General features: G+C 47.8%; 1 protein-coding gene across 7 annotated transcripts in view; it reads right to left on the bottom strand.

The window, feature by feature from the left end:
* The window catches only part of LTBP1 (latent transforming growth factor beta binding protein 1), a 436,575-nt gene that overhangs the window by 380,537 nt on the left and 37,001 nt on the right, over window positions 1-19,037 (bottom strand). For all 7 annotated transcript variants that reach the window (XM_075536011.1, XM_075536010.1, XM_075536014.1 and 4 more), the window contains one exon: window positions 1,102-1,405. In XM_075536011.1, coding sequence (XP_075392126.1) covers window positions 1,102-1,405 — 304 coding nt within the window. The remainder of the gene's footprint in view (window positions 1-1,101; window positions 1,406-19,037) is intronic.

Below are 19,037 nucleotides of genomic sequence, written 5' to 3'. Positions count from 1 at the left end.
TTGAGCGTGGCAGAGTGGAAATACTGTTAGACAAGAAGAAGTTAGAGTAACATGAAGAAAAATAAGATGAGTAGGGTTCATGAGGGAGGGAGGGGAGGAGAGGGGTGAGGCCCCCCTATTCCGCAGAGTCGTAGGTGGCCTATTCCACGGAGCAGTACCAATTAGGGTAATTGCATCTGCAGTCACAGATTCAGTGACTGCTGTGGGTGCCTGGGCACCAATCACCACGAGGAAGCTGTCTCTTGGGGAATTCATCTGAATTCCAAACAAGTGACTTACAAGTGAACTGCTGGGTCGAGCCAGTTCTTAAGTTGGGAACCTCCTGTATTTTACATTCCTAGACAAATGACAAGTGATAGCTGGAGCAAATTCCGCGCCTTGTTGTCCAGAGGGAGACGCTAATTAAATGGAGACCATTTGTATAAGGGCCCCCGTGGAGCTGATGCTGCTTCTAGTGTGACCCCCCAGGATAATCTCTCTTCTCCATGAGTTCTCATTTGGTTCAGAATAGCACTTACTTCATCCAAAAAGGGGGAGGGGGGAGGGAGAGCATGTTTCCATAAATAGAAGAAAAGATGGGCTTGTAAGGCAACTGGGAGGTAAAGATGTTTCTAATATACAATATACTTGACCTGCCTCTGCGGCTGAGAAATTAGCTCTGTCCAAAGAGGCGTTGTCACTTGAGCACCTTCTGTGAGCAAAACTGCCTCTCTACCTTTGCCATGAATCAGTTTCCCAAGTGATTCTTCCAAATCTCAGGAGCAAAAAATAATTTCTTTTCAAAGACCCAAATTCTACCACTATCAAACAATGGTCTGTGTTTCCCCACCTTTTCTTTCCACGCTTGCGGTCTAGGACCCTCACAATCCCATTGGTCCATGCTTATAATAAATCTTTCCTGCAAAATCCACGCACACCCCATGTCCACAGACCTGAGACGCCAAAGTACATGTCAATCCTTAGGGAAGGGCGAAGCAGAAGAAAAGGCATTCTTAACCAAGTGACTTCTGCAAACTTTGCAAGAAAAAGAGAGATGCTTGAAAGGAATGCATCCAAGAGAATAAGATGCTCTTGAGTTGGAAGCAAGTTTGTTAAACTCACTGAGAATTCAGGATCTGCTGGGAGAGTCCGACGGAAGGCTTCGGCTTGAGGGTCAAGGTCATCTGGGCCACAGGGCTGACTCTGGGTAGAGGGTCTGCCTTCTTAGATGAAGTGTGCTTTGAAGCTGGCTCCAGGGAGATCCAGTTGGAAGCAGGCCCAGAGCCCGGCCCTCCAGCGACTGCAGTGGACGAGGCGTCTTGGGTGGTGACGGTCTCACAGGCTTTGCCCTTGGTCCCTGGCTTGCACACACACAGCTGAGGTCGTAGACACATCCCTCCATTCTGGCATGGAGGAACACAGCTTGCTGCAGAAAGACATTAGAAGACACCTCTTTGAAGAAAAGTAGCAGACACGTTGAATGCTCCTAGAGAGATAACGGTAACATCAGCATGTTCTCCCGATAAAACAGAACCATTCTGAAAGACTGCAATAATGACGGTGACAGCAATGGCAATCGCTACTATTTAGGAACCCATGTGGCAAAGCAGATTACCCACTGGGTTGCTAAACTGAAAAGTCAGCAGTTCAAACCCACCAGGCGCTCCTTCGGAGAAAGATGAGGCTTTCTACTCCCATAAAGAGTCAGTCTTGGAAACCCACAGAGGGAGCAATTCTACCCTGTCCCATCAGGTCCCTTTGAGACAAAAACTGACTCTATGGCAGTGAAGTAGGGTTTTCTGTTTGTTTGTTTGTTTACATGTATACCTGGCCCGCTGTCTGTCTGCCAATTTGTCTGTGGTAGCTGTGACATTAAAAGTGATGTCACTGATGGAGCCCTGGTGGCAGAGCGGATAACATTTTGGGAAGCCAACCACAGCAGTTCAAATCCACCAGCCGTGTTCCTTGGGAGAAAGAACTGTTTTCTACTCCATAAAGAGTTACAGTCTTGGAAACCCACAGGGGCAGTTCAACGCTGTCCCCCAGCATCCACTAGTCAGTAGCGACTCAGTGACGGGAAGGTTTCACTCATGAACAAGCAGCAGGGCTACCCCTGTTGTTCGGATTTTAGTGGCGTTTACAAACTAGGGAGAAAGGCCTGGCAATCTACCTCCAGAACTGAGCCACAAAAACTATGGATCACAACAAAGTATTGTCTGCCTTGCTTACTCTGGTCATACTAGGAGAGATCAGCTGCTGAAAGAGGACATCAAATTTGGTGAAAGAAAGAATCAGACAGGGAAAAGGAGACCCTTAGGGTGATGAACTGACCCCAGGACAGCAGCTATTGACTTGCATATGCAAACAATTGTGCGAACAAAACAGGACAGGACAACACTTCTTCTGGTGCACAGAGGTCACTATAAATTGGAGTCAAATCAATCGCAGTTATCTACCAGTGCCCCAGCACTACCCTAAGTTTACCTAATTTCATTTCCAACAACTGTTTCAAATAGATGTTGTATTGTATCCATTTTCCAGATGAAGAAATAGACTCTCAGGTTAAGGAATATGTCAAAGGTCACCAAATTATTGGTAAACAGAAGAGTTGAGACTTGACCCAAGGGAGTTGGCTCCAAAGCCAAGATTCACAGACATTTTGCCATAGCTGCCTCTCAGAAATGCGCTATACAGGGGGTGAAATGCTGAGAAAATGTTCTGTCCTTATTGTAAGTTGGGCCTATGACTTAAGTTAAAAGTTGGGGGGTTCAAATAAGAATTGGCCCAAAACAAAATGAAACAAATAAAAAGCTCAAGCCTAAGTAAACCCCCAACACCAACAATCACTCTACTGCAGGCTCGACCTAAACAGGCTGGCAGAGCCTGGAGTGGCTACTTCCAAAATGTAGCCCATGCCTCCTTCCCCACAGGCAGAACAAAGGAAAGTCCCCACAGACACCTGAGAGGCTCCCCGGTAGAAGTTATGCACTAGGCTGCTAGCTACAAGGTCAGGAGTTTGAAACCAGCAGCCGTTCTTTACAAAAAAGCAAGGCTTTCTACTCCCATAAAAAGTTAGTCTCAAAAAACTCAGGCGCAGTTCTACCTTGTCCTATAGGGTGGTTATGCGTTGGAATCAACCCAATGGCATTGAGTCTTTGGGAGTTTGTATGAAAGTCAAGCACATTATAGCCCTAGTTTTATAAAGAGAACCACCAAAAAAGAAACCACTTCTTTGTCTCCCGCTCACTAGGGTGCATGTACACTGAATATCTACGTATTGAACATCCTTATAGAATTACCAGGTTGCTGGGTGGAGTTTTAAAAACAGTAGGCCTAGAGGTTACTGTACGGTAAGACTGGCTTTAGCATCACCAGTTCCCCAGGAAGAAGCCCTGGTGGTGCAACGGTTAAGCGCTCAGCTGGGAACCGGAAAGGGGCACTTAAAACCCACGCCAGTGGCTCTGGGGCTGAGCGCTGTGGCCATCCACTTCTGCAAAGATCGACAGCCTAGAAAACCCTATGGGGCTGATCTACTCTCTCCTCCAGGGTCGCCAAGAGTCATAATGGAATAGACAGACCCCGTGGCTGCTTACACGTTACCAACTTAATTAAGTCTTATTCGGTAAGACGGTGGCCCAGCAGACATGACCCCTTCAGGCCCAACTTTATTTGTTCAAATGCCCACTGTGACTTCAGCTCTTACTCCTGAGGTAGGCTATGCTCTTAAACATCCCAGGAATATCACTGCGAGACGCAGGCCACAGACCACCTCGGAAGAGACACAGCAGCTAACAACCACAGGGTTTTATCAACGAAGGCCTCAGATCCCTGAAACCTATGGATTTTCCATAAAACAGAGACGCTATTTTGCCCCCTTTTCTAAAGTATGGTTCCTATTAGTTATAGCAAATGATGATAAGGACATAATGGCCCTCAGTGGAAGACCAGAGGCTCGTGCTAGAAAGTGGGGAGCACTGCTTTACACACACATGCAGAGAATGTATATGTATATATGTATATATTTTTAAAGATGTTTTCTATACATAGAAAGATACTCTATATATATATATATATATATATAGTCAGTCAGCTGCTCCCTGAGTGACCTTGGCCTCCTTAAGGGTGGGTGTTGGGGGCAAAAAGAGGGCAGTGGCTGCTTATCCCCCCGACACTCTCCCCATATTATGTTTTTAGAATTCAAATGCAAGAGCCAGGAGCATGTGGAGCGGAGGATTCTAACTCAGGAGAGCTTTCCTGAGCCACGTTGCTGCGTGATCTCAGATGGCCGGGTCCCCACTGAGCGAGGCTATTTATGGAATGCCCCAGGAATGGCGAAGAGCTCCGCCCAGAGAGAACAGAAGCCACGAGTGGGGCCCCAGCTCTGGAAGCTGAGTCCCTGCCAGAGATCACTACCCTGCCCCAAGCCCCCAGGCACCTCCATGGACACATTCTCGTCATGCTTTCCATTGGAAACATGCTTCAGTTTAGCATCTGAGAGTGATTTCCGCTTTTTCTCCCTCCCAAGGTGGACTGCAAACGGCTCCTCTTCCGCCGGGAAGGCAGTGGTGAGCAGCTCCCAAGAGCTGTTAAGGGAAGGTACGGAAGGACTTGCCCCTGGGAAGACCTCGGTCTCCAGGATGGACACGAAGTCTAAAAGAGGGAAGACGTTTTCGCTAACTCTTCACATTTTAAATCTGGAAAGGTGGCGGGGGTAGAAAGAGAAAAGTCTTTCAACTCTAATATCACGAGTGGTTTTCTACTGGAAAAAGGGCGAGTCTTACATAATAACATGACACGATCAAGTTGACTCCAACACCAGGTGGGTCAGCAGGGAACAGTGCTCCACAGGGGTTCCCAGGGTGCATTTTGCGGGTGTCCATCACCAGGCATTACTTCTGAGGGACCTCTGGGTGGTCTTGAACATCCACCTTTCCAGTTAGCAATCAAGTGCTTAACTGTTTGCTCCCTCCAGGGAGGGGACGGACACCACATTCTATACCACCTGATTATACACAATAGCGACCTTTGGATGTAGAACCTCAAAGAGCAGTAAGACAAACGAAAAGTCACTTTTCTTTCTCTGCACCCACAAACCGTCTCAGGCAGGAGTCCCTAATTCACGCAGAGTGGGATGGGGTGGCTGGACACATTTCCTAACCTCCAGGACAAGTCCCTGCCCTGACTACGCCCCCTGAAAACCAAAGCTCATGTCCTGGGACCATGTCTGATCAAACCACGTGCCCTGCAAATGTTGTCAGTTGCCATCAAGTTGATTCTGACTCATGGTGTGCAAAACGGGAGCCCGCTGCAGACGTCTCACAGCTGTCTTCAGCAGGCCTGCCTTCCAAAAGGTCTCTGGAGGGTTTCGACCTCTAGCTTTCCACCAGCAGACAAGCACTTAGCTACCTGCATCACGCAGGCTCCTCTTCCCTGCCACATTTGGACCACACAGCCAAGGTCCTCCCACACAGCTGAGACCAGCGTGTGCTCAATACGTGGGGCAGGACCAGCAGCAGCAGCGCCCAGGGCGATGACAGAAAGGCTAGCTCTAAGCTACCAAAACCAAACACGCAGTGGAGTTGATTCTGAATGGAAAAGGAGCCCAGTTTGTGAAAGTGCGTGGCTGTTAGCCCCAAAGATGGTGGATCAAGTTCATACCTTGGAAACCATATGGAACATTCTGCTATGTGCTATGAAGTTGTTGTTGTTGTGGTGGTGGTGGCGCTGTAAGGTACCACGCTTGCTGCTATGGGCTATGAGGTGGTGGTGGTGGTGGTGGTGGTGGTGGTGGTGGAGGTGGTGGTGGTGGTGGTGGTGGAGGTGGTGGTGGTGGAGGTGGTGGTGGTGGAGGTGGTGGTGGTGGAGGTGGTGGTGGAGGTGGTGGTGGTGGTGGTGGTGGTGGTGGTGGTGGTGGAGGTGGTGGTGGTGGTGGAGGTGGTGGTGGTGGTGGAGGTGGTGGAGGTGGTGGTGGTGGTGGTGGTGGTGGTGGTGGTGGTGGTGGTGGTGGTGGTGGTGCTGTAAGGTACCATGCTTGCTCCTATGGGCTATGAGGTGGTGGTGGTGGTGGTGGTGGTGGTGGTGGTGGTGGTGGTGGTGATGGTGGTGGTGGTGGTGGTGGTGGTGGTGGAGGTGGTGGTGGTGGTGGAGGTGGTGGTGGTGGTGGTGGTGGAGGTGGAGGTGGAGGTGGTGGTGGAGGTGGTGGTGGTGGTGGTGGTGGTGGTGGTGGAGGTGGTGGTGGTGGTGGTGGTGGTGGTGGTGGTGGTGGTGCTGTAAGGTACCACGCTTGCTGCTATGGGCTATGAGGTGGTGGTGTTGGTGGTGGTGGTGGTGGTGGTGGTGGTGGAGGTGGTAGTGGTGGTGGTGGTGGAGGTGGTGGTGGTGGTGGTGGTGGAGGTGGTGGAGGTGGTGGAGGTGGAGGTGGTGGTGGAGGTGGTGGTGGTGGCTGTAAGGTACCACGCTCGCTGCTATGGGCTATGAGGTGGTGGTGGTGGTGGTGGTGGTGGTGCTGTTAGGTACCATGCTCGCTGCTATGGGCTATGAGGTGGTGGTGGTGGTGGTGGCGCTGTTAGGTACCACGCTTGCTGCTATGGGCTATGAGGTGGTGGTGGTGGTGGTGGCACCTGTAAGGTACCCATTGAGACCGTTCCAGCTTAGAGCAACAGAACGAACCACCACCCAGTCGTGTCCCATCCTCGCAACTGTCCTTATGTTGGAGCCCATTGTCACAGCCCCTGGGTCGGTCCATCCTGTTGAAAGTCTTCCTCTGTTTTGCTGCCCCTGTACTTTACCAGCCTCGATGTCCTCCTCCAGGAACGATTCCTTCCTGACAGCGTGTCCAAAACACATGATGTGCACTCTTGTCACCCTTGCCTCTCAGGGGAATTCTGGATGGACGTCTTCCAGACCGAAAACAGGCTACAAAGAAGGAACGGGCTGTCTATTTCAGAGGGATGAGCCACTGAAAACCTTTTGGACAGCATCCAACGTTGTCAGACACTGAAATTCTCGTGAATAGATGCAGAACACTGTCAGGGTCGTGCCAGAAGAGGAATTCCTCAAGGTCAGAGGGCACTCGAAATAAGACTGAGGAAGTGCAGGCTTCTCAAAGTGGCGTCAACCGTCATGAGGAGGCTGAAGCAAAGCCTCCAAGGCCTTGCTTGGCTGGGAGCATGACTCAAAATAAGAAGACACTGCTGCACACTGCTGCAAACATCTATTAGCAATTGCAACTTGGAATGGACGAAGTATGAATGCAGGGAAATTGGAAGTTGTCAAAAAATGAAAGGGAACACATAAAGATCGGCATCCTCACCACTAGTGAGCTGAAATGAACCAGGATTGGCCATTTAGAATGAGAAAATCACGTGGCTTATACTATGCTGAGGATGACAGATTCAAGCTGCGATGCCGTGGCACTCACAGTCAAAAAGACACTTCAAGAACTATCTAGAAGTACAAATCGTTCAATGGAAGCCTAATGTACTATATAAATTTTCTCCAAGAGCACACACACAAAAAAACATTTAAAAGGTTACATGATATTGCTAATGCCACACCCCAGGGCCCCCCCAAAAAAAAACAGCAGAAGAAAAAGCAAGGTTGCTCTCAAATGTATGTGACTAATAACTTACCGGTAAAAAAAAAGAAAAATATATTTAAAACTATAATTTAAATAAATAAATAAAAGCAATTGTAAAATGTCGATCAGTCCTGGCCACATACACACCCCTCCTCTAAGAAGACTGTGAAACACCCAAAACCCCAAATTCCCTCCAGACAATTAACTCAGAAATTCTGTCAGGGGGGGCCGGGCATCAGTGGCCCCTGCCCAAGTGACTGACTGCAATGTGCAGCCAAGTGTGAGAACAAGTTACAGAACAAAGCTCTGACCATACTTGCTGACCAATTTGCTCTTGGTCAGTGCTGTCACGTCGATTCCGACTGACATCCAGCCTGTGCACGACAGAAGGAAACGCTGCCTGGTACGAGCACATCCTCACAAGCACTGCTACGGTTAAGCCCATTGTTGTAGCTACTCTGTCAATCCATCTCATCTACAGTCTTGCTCTTTCCCGCTGCCCTTTCTCCTTCACCAAGCATGGTACCTTTTTGCAGGCACGGGTCTCTCCTGAGGAGCCCTGGCAACAGAGTGGATTATGCACTGGGCTGCTAACCACAAGGTCAGCAGCTCAAAACTACCAGTTACTCTGAAGGAGAAAAATGAGGTTGCCTACTCCTATAAAGAGTTATAGGCTCAGAAACCCACAGGGGAAATTCTATTCTGTCCAATGGGGTCACTATGAGTCAGAATCAACTCAACGGCAGTCAGGTCTCTCCTGAGAATGTGTGCAAAGTACATGAGGTGAAGTTTAGCCATCCTCGCTTCTAAGGAATATTCTGGTTGTACTTCTTCCAAGACAGATATGTTTGTTCTAAAATACTGCCCTTTGAGACATTGTCTCCTTCTCTCAAAAACTTTCAACACTTTTTAACCATCTATGAGAGACATACAAGAATCTCTGCATCAAGCCCAAACAGTCCTTCATCCTTTCTAGCCTCAGTTTCCCACTGGCCCATCCCTGTGAAGCCCACCTCTCCTCTAGGCTTCCTCCTCCCATGTCTACACACATTCTACCTAGCCCCTCAATGTGCTGGTTGACGTTCTAGAAAGAACAAAGAACTATGAAGTCTTTCCAAACTCCCAACCCCTCCCCTACTATCATGTTCTTCGGATCACCTGAACTCCTGTCCCATGTTCAATCGTTCACTTCATATCACCTCTATTGCTGCATGTTAGAAGTCATTGTTTGACAAAGTTATCTTATATTTCCCAGCTGAATTATAAACTCTAAATTCAGTTAACTGGCTTCCAGAGAACCTTCTGCACTCAAGCACCAGAGCCTGACCCGCATCCTGGCAGCAGGCTGGCAATAGAGCAATGCCACTCCTTCCCAGAGGGTGCTGAGATGTAAGGGATCCATGAAGGAAGGACCCCTGGTGGCACAGTGGGTTCCAAGCTGGGCAGCTAACGGCAAGATCGGCAGTTCGAAACCACCAGTCACTCCAGGGGAGAAAGTTGAGGCTTTCCGCTCCCATAAAGAGTGTGTTGGAGACCTACCGAGGCAGTGCTACCCTATTCTAAAGATTAATCGGAATTGACTCAAAGGCAGTGAGCTTGGTGACTTATAAAGGAAAGTACTTGGGACTCTTAGTCCATTACATCATGCCGCCTGCACCCGCAGACTGTCTGCACGTTACTCAAACAGTCACCAAGCCTTCCCAGCAGATGCTGCCCATCAAAATCCAATGCAAATACACTCAGCCACTGTGTGAGGCCCACGGTGGCAAGTGCACACTACGTTAGGATGACACAGTCTCCGCAGCCCAGATTCAATGTGTTTTAGAAGAACTCTGGAGGGTGAGCGACAACCTTGAGGAAACTGGTCAAGGGCAAACAGAAGACAGCATCACGAGGGGCTGGTAGGAACTCTGAAAGGTTACTAAACTTCCAACGCAAAAGCAGGTGAAGGGAATCCGCCTAGAAAAGCCCGGGAAAGAGGGAAGGGACATTTCCCCGAGTGACCGGTCAAGGCAGTGAACTGGAAGGAGGGGAAAGCCCTCCCCGACCCATTAAGAAGATAATCCAATAACAGACTGTGCTCCAACAGCACCATGATTTAATACTTAACCCTCCGGCGACCCTCTCCATTCCAGACCCAAAATGGGAACATACTTTTTCCCAGCAAAAAAGACTATTTCTGCCACTGCCAGTGACTCACTACCAAATACCTTTTCTTGCATAAACGATTCAACAACGTCATGCAGGAGAGAAAGCCAGTCTTTCCCAGCTCTGGACGGCCTGCACGCAGGACCGCAATAACTGAAGAGACAAAAGCAACAGGGGCAGCCTATGGTCCCCCTCGCCCTTTGCAGGCTCCTCCCAGACCACGGCGCAGGGAGGAAAACTGAGTCAACATGACTTCGTTTCGCTTCACTCAAAAGAGGGGAAGCCGAGGCTGCTGGACCGTACGGGGCAGAGCACCAGCGAGGGGCCTACACAGTCTCCCAGCCCCCAGACAGGGGTCTCGGGGGTTCTGACTGATACTCAGCTGCACGGGCATGGAGTAAAACTCCACGGGCTCAGACCAAAGCATCATGCAGAGTCCGTGAGCACCAAACACCCTGAGCCGACCCTGAAAAGAAGGTGGGAGCGAAAGTCTACGCAAGAGACCAGTCATCGTAGCAAGAGATGACACAGGGGCGCCTTTGCACTTTGCTAGTTTCTAATTTTCCAAAATGAAGAAAACAATTAGCGACCCAACAAAAGGTAATTAAGAATCGAAGCTCCTTAAAGTTCCTCCCTGTGCACAGAGTAAAGGATGAGGGGGGAGTGGGGCGGGGCAGAAGGTAGCCAGAGGAGCCGTGAGGATTTGCAGAGGCTGCGGCAGCAGAAAGCCCGCAACAAGGTGGCCTTGGCGAGCTGACCAGGCCCCCAAACACTCATCCTCCTGATGGGCTTCTGAGAACCTTTTCAGCACTTCAAACAGTGCACTCTGAGTAAGTTCCCACTTCGGACCCCAATGGTAAATATGCTCAGGTTCCTTCCACACTTGCATGCTACTCTAGTTTGACCAATGGGCGTCCCCATGGTTAAATGCTGCTATCTGAAAACTCTGTGGTTAAACCCGCCAGGCAATCCACAGGGGACAGATGGGACAGCCTGCTTCCGTGACAATTAAACCATCACACCAAGTCCTGCTCAGCGAGCCTGCAGTACAGGGTAGAACTGCCCCGTAGGGTTACACAAATATAAGTCACTACTGAGCTTTGTGGAGGCAGAATGCCACATCCCTCTGCCACAGAGTGGCTGCTGGGTTAGAACCACAGACCTTTTGGTTAACAGCCAGGTGGAGCACCAGCAGCTCCACTTCATGAAGATACAGTCTTGGGAACCCTACGGTGCAGTTCTTCCCTAACAGAGGGTCACGAGGAGTGGGGCAGACTCAGCAGCAGTGGTCGAGTGTGACAAGCGGCTCTAGTCCCTTTCAAAAGTTCAGGGCGTGTATTTTTAGGAAGCAGCCCATGCCTGAAGCTTTTAATTCTAAAAAAGTATCCTTCGTTATATTTAAAACATGTCCTAGGCGACACAGGCAGCAGTGACGGTGCCCTTTGGCTCTCTCTCCATACAAGTGGCAGCATGTCTACCGCGTGTGTCCCGGGGAGAAACGCGAGTCTAGCTGTGTCTTCTGTGATCGGAGACAGCAGGTGAGAAATTGCTCTGCTGGGTGTCTTCCCTGTAATTCGCAGCTGCCCTTTGAAGTTATTCAATAACACTCAGTGAAATCAGATCACAAGAAACATAGCATGAGGTCACACACTTGAATCTAACTCTGTCTGCAACTTGGACCAAACCCAAATAAACGCCGAGCTTCCACTGTAAATGCCTCGGGGTCAGCTTCCTCCAAAATCCCTGGAGAGAGGAAATTAGCATAGCACCCCAACACTTTCTCTCCAGCACTGTGGAATGAGATTCCACAGAATGGAATCTTCTAGACAGGTGCCCCACGTCTCATCAAGCGCCAGTACATTTAGTAGCCCTTAGAGGGTGTTTGATTGTTATGAAAGTGCACATGAAGTGTTTCAGAAATGTGTGTGTTGTGTGCACGTGCACACGCTTGCAAACATGCATGTCTTACTGTTCTTGTGTCTCTCCTGCCTCTGAGCCAGGCTATCTAGCAGCTCAGCCTCTCCCTACCACCCTTTCCTACCCAGGGTGTTCTTTCAGTGGACTCTCATGGGGCAATTCAACCAGATAATTGGATTGTCAAGCAAAGAACAAATTATAGGAATATGTCACAAAGATTTTGTGCGGAAACGTGACTTCACTCAAGAATGCAATGCCTTTACATCCAGTAGTTGACCCCATCAGCCTCCTTCCTTAGGAGCTGGGTTCTAGAAGGTTGAGGTTTTCCTTTAAGGCTAAGCTTGACATGTGTGGTGTATTGCCATGTGATTTAATTCAAGAGAGGTTGTAGCCAGCAGGGGCCAAACACACTCCTGGCAATGCCATGAATACGTGCAAAATCACTCACAGAGAAGAGCTTAATTGAATCTTAAGTCACATAATAAAAACAACCAGCAATTTATCTGGGTTTTCTTTCTGCTTTTGATAAAGCCTTTATGAAGTTTTAAAAGTTTCACAGACCCTCAATGGAAAAAAAGTAAAGAGCTAAAGATAGAGTTAAAATATATACAGTTTAGGCTATAGAAGCATTTAGCATATAATTAAAAATAGAAAAAGTAAACTAGGGGGAAAAAAGAGACTTTCCATGAAAAACACTTGAAAGTATTGCAGTACAGTAAACGATTTAATATGGTTCTTCTAGCTCATCTTAAGGAGACCTGGTGGCATAGTGGTTATGTGTTCGGCTTCTCATCACAAGGTCAGCGGATCAAAATCACCAGCCTGGTCTGAAGGATAAAGAGGTTTTCTATTCCTGTAGAGTTACGGTCTCAAAAACCCACAGCGGCAGTTCTACTCTGTCTTACAGGGGCCCTGTAAGTCGCATCTGTCTTGCAGGGGCATAGGTCACATCTGTCTCGCAGGGGCCCTGTAAGTCACAAACTACTTGATGGCACTGAGTGAGGAAGCTGTAGTTTCTGTAGGTTCCACCAAACAACTTTTTCTGATGAGTCTAAATAGAAGGTCGGGGGAGCCTACTGATAGGGATTCCTTGATTCCGTTGGGAGTGATTTTTAACACGGTTAATTGTAAGTGCAAAAACCTAGAAATCTAATGAGAAGTCAGTTGTGTCATCCTCCAGAGTTTAAACAAAGCGGCTGCAGGAAGCAGGGCTCTCAGCACCCTAAGCAGAGTAAGGAGTAGAGTGCATGCTGTAGACCCCGAGATTCCTCTGCAGGGACAGAAAGCTGGGCTACCAGAGAAGCAGTGGAGGACTGACAGCAGCAGGCAAGATGAGAGGAGGCCCTGCTGGTCCAGTGAGTACCCTGAGTGATTTCTGCCAGGAGCCTGCTTGTGACAGGGCAGGCCTCCAAGCACTTAATGGGGGGAGCTGGGCTTGCTCCCCCAATTTGATTGACAAAGTTACCCCCAGCACCTTCAGGCTAAGTTATGGTGCAATGCCATGCCCTGCAGGCATTTATGAGGAGCACTAAAGATGCTCTGTAACACTGCCAGAGAAAGGCAGGCCAGGGCGAAGGACTAAAGGCCACAGAGAGGCCTGCCTGTGGGCACAGCCAAAAATAGGCTGTCTTGGCCAAAGAACTGTGTCCTGAGCATTTCTGATCCTGAACTGTAACCTGGTAACATTCCTAATAAACACCAATATTTTGTGTCATGTCATTCATTGCAATCCCTTCAATGGAACATCAATTTATGTCACTTCCTGTGTGGCCTGTTTCCATTCTACCTTCTTTCCCAACACTTCTGAACTCAGTGCTGGGGTAGCTCAAATGGTTGATTATTCTAAGATGTGCAGACCTCATGGCTGTTAGTTTTCTTTATAGACCTGTCTATAGTTTGGCTGAAAATTAAGCCACAGGGGCAAGTTCCTTTGCAGACCCAAAGGTGGACTAAAGGCCTGCTCTCCAAGGTTCCACTGAGGAAACCTGGTCTCTTTTATGGTTTTGAGTTTTGTTCCACATTTCTCCCCGACTCTATTCAAGGCCTTACAATGTGATCCTTTACAGGCAGTTGGCAGTGATAGCTGGGCACCATCTAGTTCTTCTGGTCTCAGGGTCTGATTTGGGGCTTCAGAATCCAACAGAGCTGAGTGCCCTTGGCCTGAGACTCAATCACTCAATGAAACACTGAGCGTCAGTTTTGCACTCACCCTTTCAGGAGACATTAACCATATAGGCAGTGCGGCTGGAACTGCAGACGCTGAACAATCATCTCTGCCGGGCAAAACTCACTGTTAGGCTGTGAGGACAGGCAGCAACAGTGACTGCTAAATGCCTTTCTGAGAGATAAGAATGCAAGGATGTTTTTAGGGCTTAATCCTAAAACATGGCCTGGTGCTTTACACAATGGTTGTACCAATGCATGCTCCCTTGAGAGTGGAGGAGTGGGGTTGTCCTACTTGTTACTAAATCTCTTGTCTCTCTTCCATATGCAATGGCCCTTCAGAAAGCTCATGGGAAAATGGCGTTTTTTTTTAACATTGTGAATTAGGTAAAGGTTTACAGAGCAGACCATCAGTTTTACATGCAACAAACAATTCACACACAATGTCAAGTCATCCATTGCAATCTGCTCACTTATCCCACATGTCTGTCATTTGGCATCTAATAAGTTGTACATTCAAATATATAGGAACAAGTGATCCAAAATCGATGGCAAGGAGGGTGTAGGAGGCATGGCAGGGCTTGATCAGGGGCAAGGTGACCAAGAGGAATTACTGAAATCCAAATGAAGGCTAAGCATGATAGTCAGAGAAGAGGAAAGTAAAAGAAAATAGAGGGAAGAACTAAGAGGCAACGGGCATTTACAGAGGTCTAAATACCGGCATATACATATGTAAATATATTTATATACGAGGATGAGGAAATAGCTCTATGTGCATATATTTATAGGTTTAGTATTAAGGTAGCAGATGGACACTGGGCCTCCACTCAAGTACTCCCTTAATGCAAAAACACTTTGTTCTATTAAACTGGCATTCCATGATGCTTACCTTCCCGATATGATCACTGAAGACAAAGCGGGTACATAAATAAATGTGGTGAAGAAAGCTGATGGTGCACAGCTATAAAAAGATATAGCACCTGGGGTCTTAAAAGGCTTGAAGATAAACAAGCAGCCATCTAGTTGAGAAGCAACAAAGCCCACATAGAAGAAGCACACCAGCCTATGTGATCACGAAGTGTAGATAGGATCAGGTATCAGGCATCAAAGAAAAAAAAAATCTATCATTGTGAATGGGGAGGGAGGTAGGGAGTGCAGAGTGGGGACCCAAAGCCCACCTGTAGGAAACTGGACATCCCCTTACAGAAGGGTCGTGGGGAGGAGACAAGCCAGTCAGGGTTCAGTGTAGCAACGATGAAACATACAACTTTCCTCTAGTTCTTTAATGCATCCTCCTCCCCACTATCATGATCCTTACAGATCCGGCTAGATCAGAGGATGTATGCTGGTACAGATCAGAACTGGAAACACAGGGAATTCAGGACCAATAATGAGAGTAGAGATACCAAGAGGGTAAGGGGAAGATGGGGGGAAAAGGGGGAACTGATCACAATGATCTACCTATAACCCTCTCCCTGGAGGATGGACAATAGAAAAGTGGGTAAAGGGAGACATCAGACAGTGTAAGACCGTGTAAGACAAGGGTGGGGGAGGGAGCGGGAAAAAATGAGGAGCTGATACCAAGGGCTCAAGTAGAAAGAAAATGTTTTGAGAATGATGATGGCAACAAATGCTTAAATGTGTTTGACACAATGGATGAATGTATGGATTGTGTAAGAGTTGTATGAGCCCCCCAAAAAGGATTTATATATATAAATACACACACACATATATACTTGTTGCCATATTGTAATCAATAGTAATGTCAAGGTAAAATTATAAATGTCCTATTCAGAAAATAACAGGAATTCGATTAAAAGAAAATCAAAGAAGGTTTTATACATTACTAAAAAGAGTATTTAAAACAGACTTTTACTGACAAGGAGTCATGCTGGCCATGTAGTGGCATGTAACAAAAGCCCCTCTCTCCTGCTCGCACTCTGCTCTGGTCTTGCAGTGTCCTGATGCGCTCCAGGCTGCCCGAGCCAGCCCGCATTCTCCGCCCCTCCCTCTGTGCCGGCAGCAGCCACGCTGGTCACAGTTGCTCGCTTCTCCATCATTGCTCTCTTCACTTGGCGCATGAGCTGTCACCCCTGCCAGCCTTCTTCGCCACCCTCTGGATCTTCCTTCTGGTCCCAAACTCAACATGTTGCGTGTTCCCAGGGCTTGGTCCTTGGACCTTTTAGATGGTGATCTCATTCGGACCCTGAGCGTGGATTTCTGCCTAGCTGCCCAAACTTAGACCTCTGGTTTCGTCCTCTTCTGTCCAGATGTCCAGACCCAACTGCCTCATCAACACACTCGCGCTCATGTGACTATCTCACAGGCGTCTCCCCTCCAGCACGTCTGCATAGCCCACACTGCACAACCTGCTCCTCCCTAATCTTCACCTCCCTAAAAGGCATCACCAGCCAGGTGATTCTCCCACAGATGGTCATATTGGACATTTCCGTGTCTCTCAGGACCTGCTGTCTGATCCATCCCTCTAATCCCATGAACTCTACCTTTAGATGCACCTTAAATCTGACCACCGCATCACCACCTCCAGCCTCCAAACCCTTCTCCTGGCTAGCTGCTCCCACAAGCTCTTCGCACCAGGGCATCCAGGTGAATCCCTAAACAAAGTATCATTCCTCTGCTCCCAGCCCTCAGGGAGGACAACGGAAGAAGTCCCCAGCCCTCACATTCCTACAAACCTTCAAATCCCTACCCCTTAGCCCCTACCTCATCTCCTGCTACTTCCGTCACACAGCTGACTTACAGTTGAGACCAACCAAGCCTGCTTCCCCAGCAGGACCCCTGCACTGGCTGTTCCCCCACCGATGAAGCTGTCTCCCAGCTATGCCCAGGCTCCCTCCCTCCACTCACGCAGCCTCCCTGGACACTCCGCCTTAGTCTCTCAGTGCTCCTGAAACAGAAATACCACTTGGCCAAGGCTTCAGAGAATAAAAATCTGTGTTCTCGGGGAATTTGGCTAGAGGTCCAAGTGCAGAGCCTGGCTCTAACAGAAGGAGCTCTGTGCGCACTCCAGGAGGAGATGGTGGGTCAGCTTCTCTAGCACCGCCCCTACCCCGCCCACCCTGCTTTCCGAAGAGACCTCCACGTGGCATCACTTTCCCCGTTGTGCTCGCTTGTCTGTGTCTATGCTGATCTTTTTATCTCTCAAAAGTAAACGGGTTGGATAAACACCCTGCACTTGGATGCCCTCATTAATACGAGGACCCTACCCCACCCAAAATGGATTTTTTTTTCCCAAAGGTATCTATTTAAAGTTTGGGGTTTTTTAATATCACCTTCAAAGTATTCTCCCTTATACTCTACACAGTTTTCAAATCTGCGATTCCATTCTTGGAAACATTTTTCAAACTCATCGGTTTGGATGAGTTTGTTTCTTCACCTCTTCTACATCATCAAATCGCCACCCTTTCATGTCCCTCTTCATTCACAGAAACAAAAAGAAGTTGCACGGAGCGAGGTCAGGTGAGTAAGGTACATGGGACAAGAGAAGCATGCAGGGTTTTTTTGCCAACAACTGGCCCATTGAGATGGCTGTGTGAACAGGTGCATTGTTGTGGTGGCAAAATCAGTCCCCCGTCTGCCACAAAGCAGGCCTTTTTGTTGCACACTCTTACACAAACTTTTCCAGACCCCTTAAGAGAAAGCTTGACTAACAGTCTGGCCTGGTGGAACAAACTCCAAATGTACCACGAGTAGACATCTTTGTCCGTTCCGGAAGTTGACAGACATCTAGAACAAGCTTTGTCATAGAGCAACATTTCACCTTTTGTAACAAGAAACCACTCTTACACCTGAGTTTTTCCCATAGAGCTGTCCTTGTAAGCTGTGTTCAGCACAAGTTTCCGCGGCATTTTTCCTGAGCAGGAAACAACATTTCACAGCCGCACGCCATTCCCTTAAATTGGCCATCACAAGAAAACGAGGCTGAAGAGAAACTGCTTTTATGAAACAATTATCTGTGACCACAGAGAACCTTCCCAGGTGATGCCACTAGATGCACTAACCAAAGCGAGTTGCTAGACACTCACCTAACAGGGAAAATTAGTACTACAAAAGCTCTGCTCCACTCCACCCAGCGCAATTCCGGGGTTTAGGGGGTACTCACTAACATAACCAAGAATGCCCCATTGCCAGTTAGCTGGGCCTGCTTCTACAGGCACAGTAGTCAGAATTCCAAAACTATCTGGGGGGGGGGCGGGGGGCACGACTGAACACATGCAATAGGAAATCACACCCTCTCCAAAACAGCAGTCCCTCTGCCTCTATTTCTTTATTATTTTTCATTTTTCTTCCAAACACTTATCACTACTGATAATATGTTATCTAGGTATCTCTGCGTCTGCTGTGTCTGCCACTGAAACCTAATTTCCAAAGGAAGGGAAACCATTTTGTTCCATGCTTTTTCCCTGATGGCCAGAGCAACATCTGGCTTATAGAAAATACTCAATAAACAACTGCTCCATGGATGGATAAGTAGAAGAAAATAAATGTAAATTCTAACATTGGCTTTTCACTTACAAGTGATGGAATCCCACCGATTGTTCATTTTAATCTGTGCCTCGTTGCACTTTCCAACAGGCCTGTATTGCAGATTTTAGTAGCTTTGGTTAGGGCAGCAGATCTCCGGATTGAAACATTTAGAATTGATTCAGATTGTTTAAGGTTTTCAGCTTTCTTTTCTAGTGAGGCGTTTCTCGGCTTTATTTAGTCGTTGTTGCTGGCCCTTTTATGATTTTTGTCTCTCCTTCATGTTTTTCTGCACAGGACACTCGGGAAGGGTGGATCGGTGAAGATAACACCTGGATTGATAATGACCTGGTGGCACGGAAGGGGAGGCTGGGAAGCATGTGGAGTCAACAGCAATGGGTACAAGAAGGAAGAAAATATTCCAAAGTGAATTGTGTAATATGTTCACTGTATCTCGAAAAAACATCTTTAACCATTAAAAATAATAAATAAATAAAAATCAGATGGCCTGTATTACTTTCACAGAACAGCAAAAATCACTACTTTTACAACATAAATGTTAAAAAAATTTTCAAACATAAATGTTAATTGACATTAGGACAAACTGAAACATAACTAAAAGGTACAGGATTGTCATTTTTACAGTTTAAACAGTGACACAAAAGCACCATCCACTAGACCTCATGAGTGCTGTAGAGGCATCTGCATTATTTTCCCTGTGAAACTTATGTTCAGCGTGAGCTACGGCCTGTTGCTATGCTAGCAC

This window comes from Tenrec ecaudatus, chromosome 17 (assembly GCF_050624435.1).
Source record: "Tenrec ecaudatus isolate mTenEca1 chromosome 17, mTenEca1.hap1, whole genome shotgun sequence".
Classification (NCBI taxonomy): Eukaryota; Metazoa; Chordata; class Mammalia; order Afrosoricida; family Tenrecidae; genus Tenrec; species Tenrec ecaudatus.
This window is presented reverse-complemented; position numbering and strand designations above follow the sequence as displayed.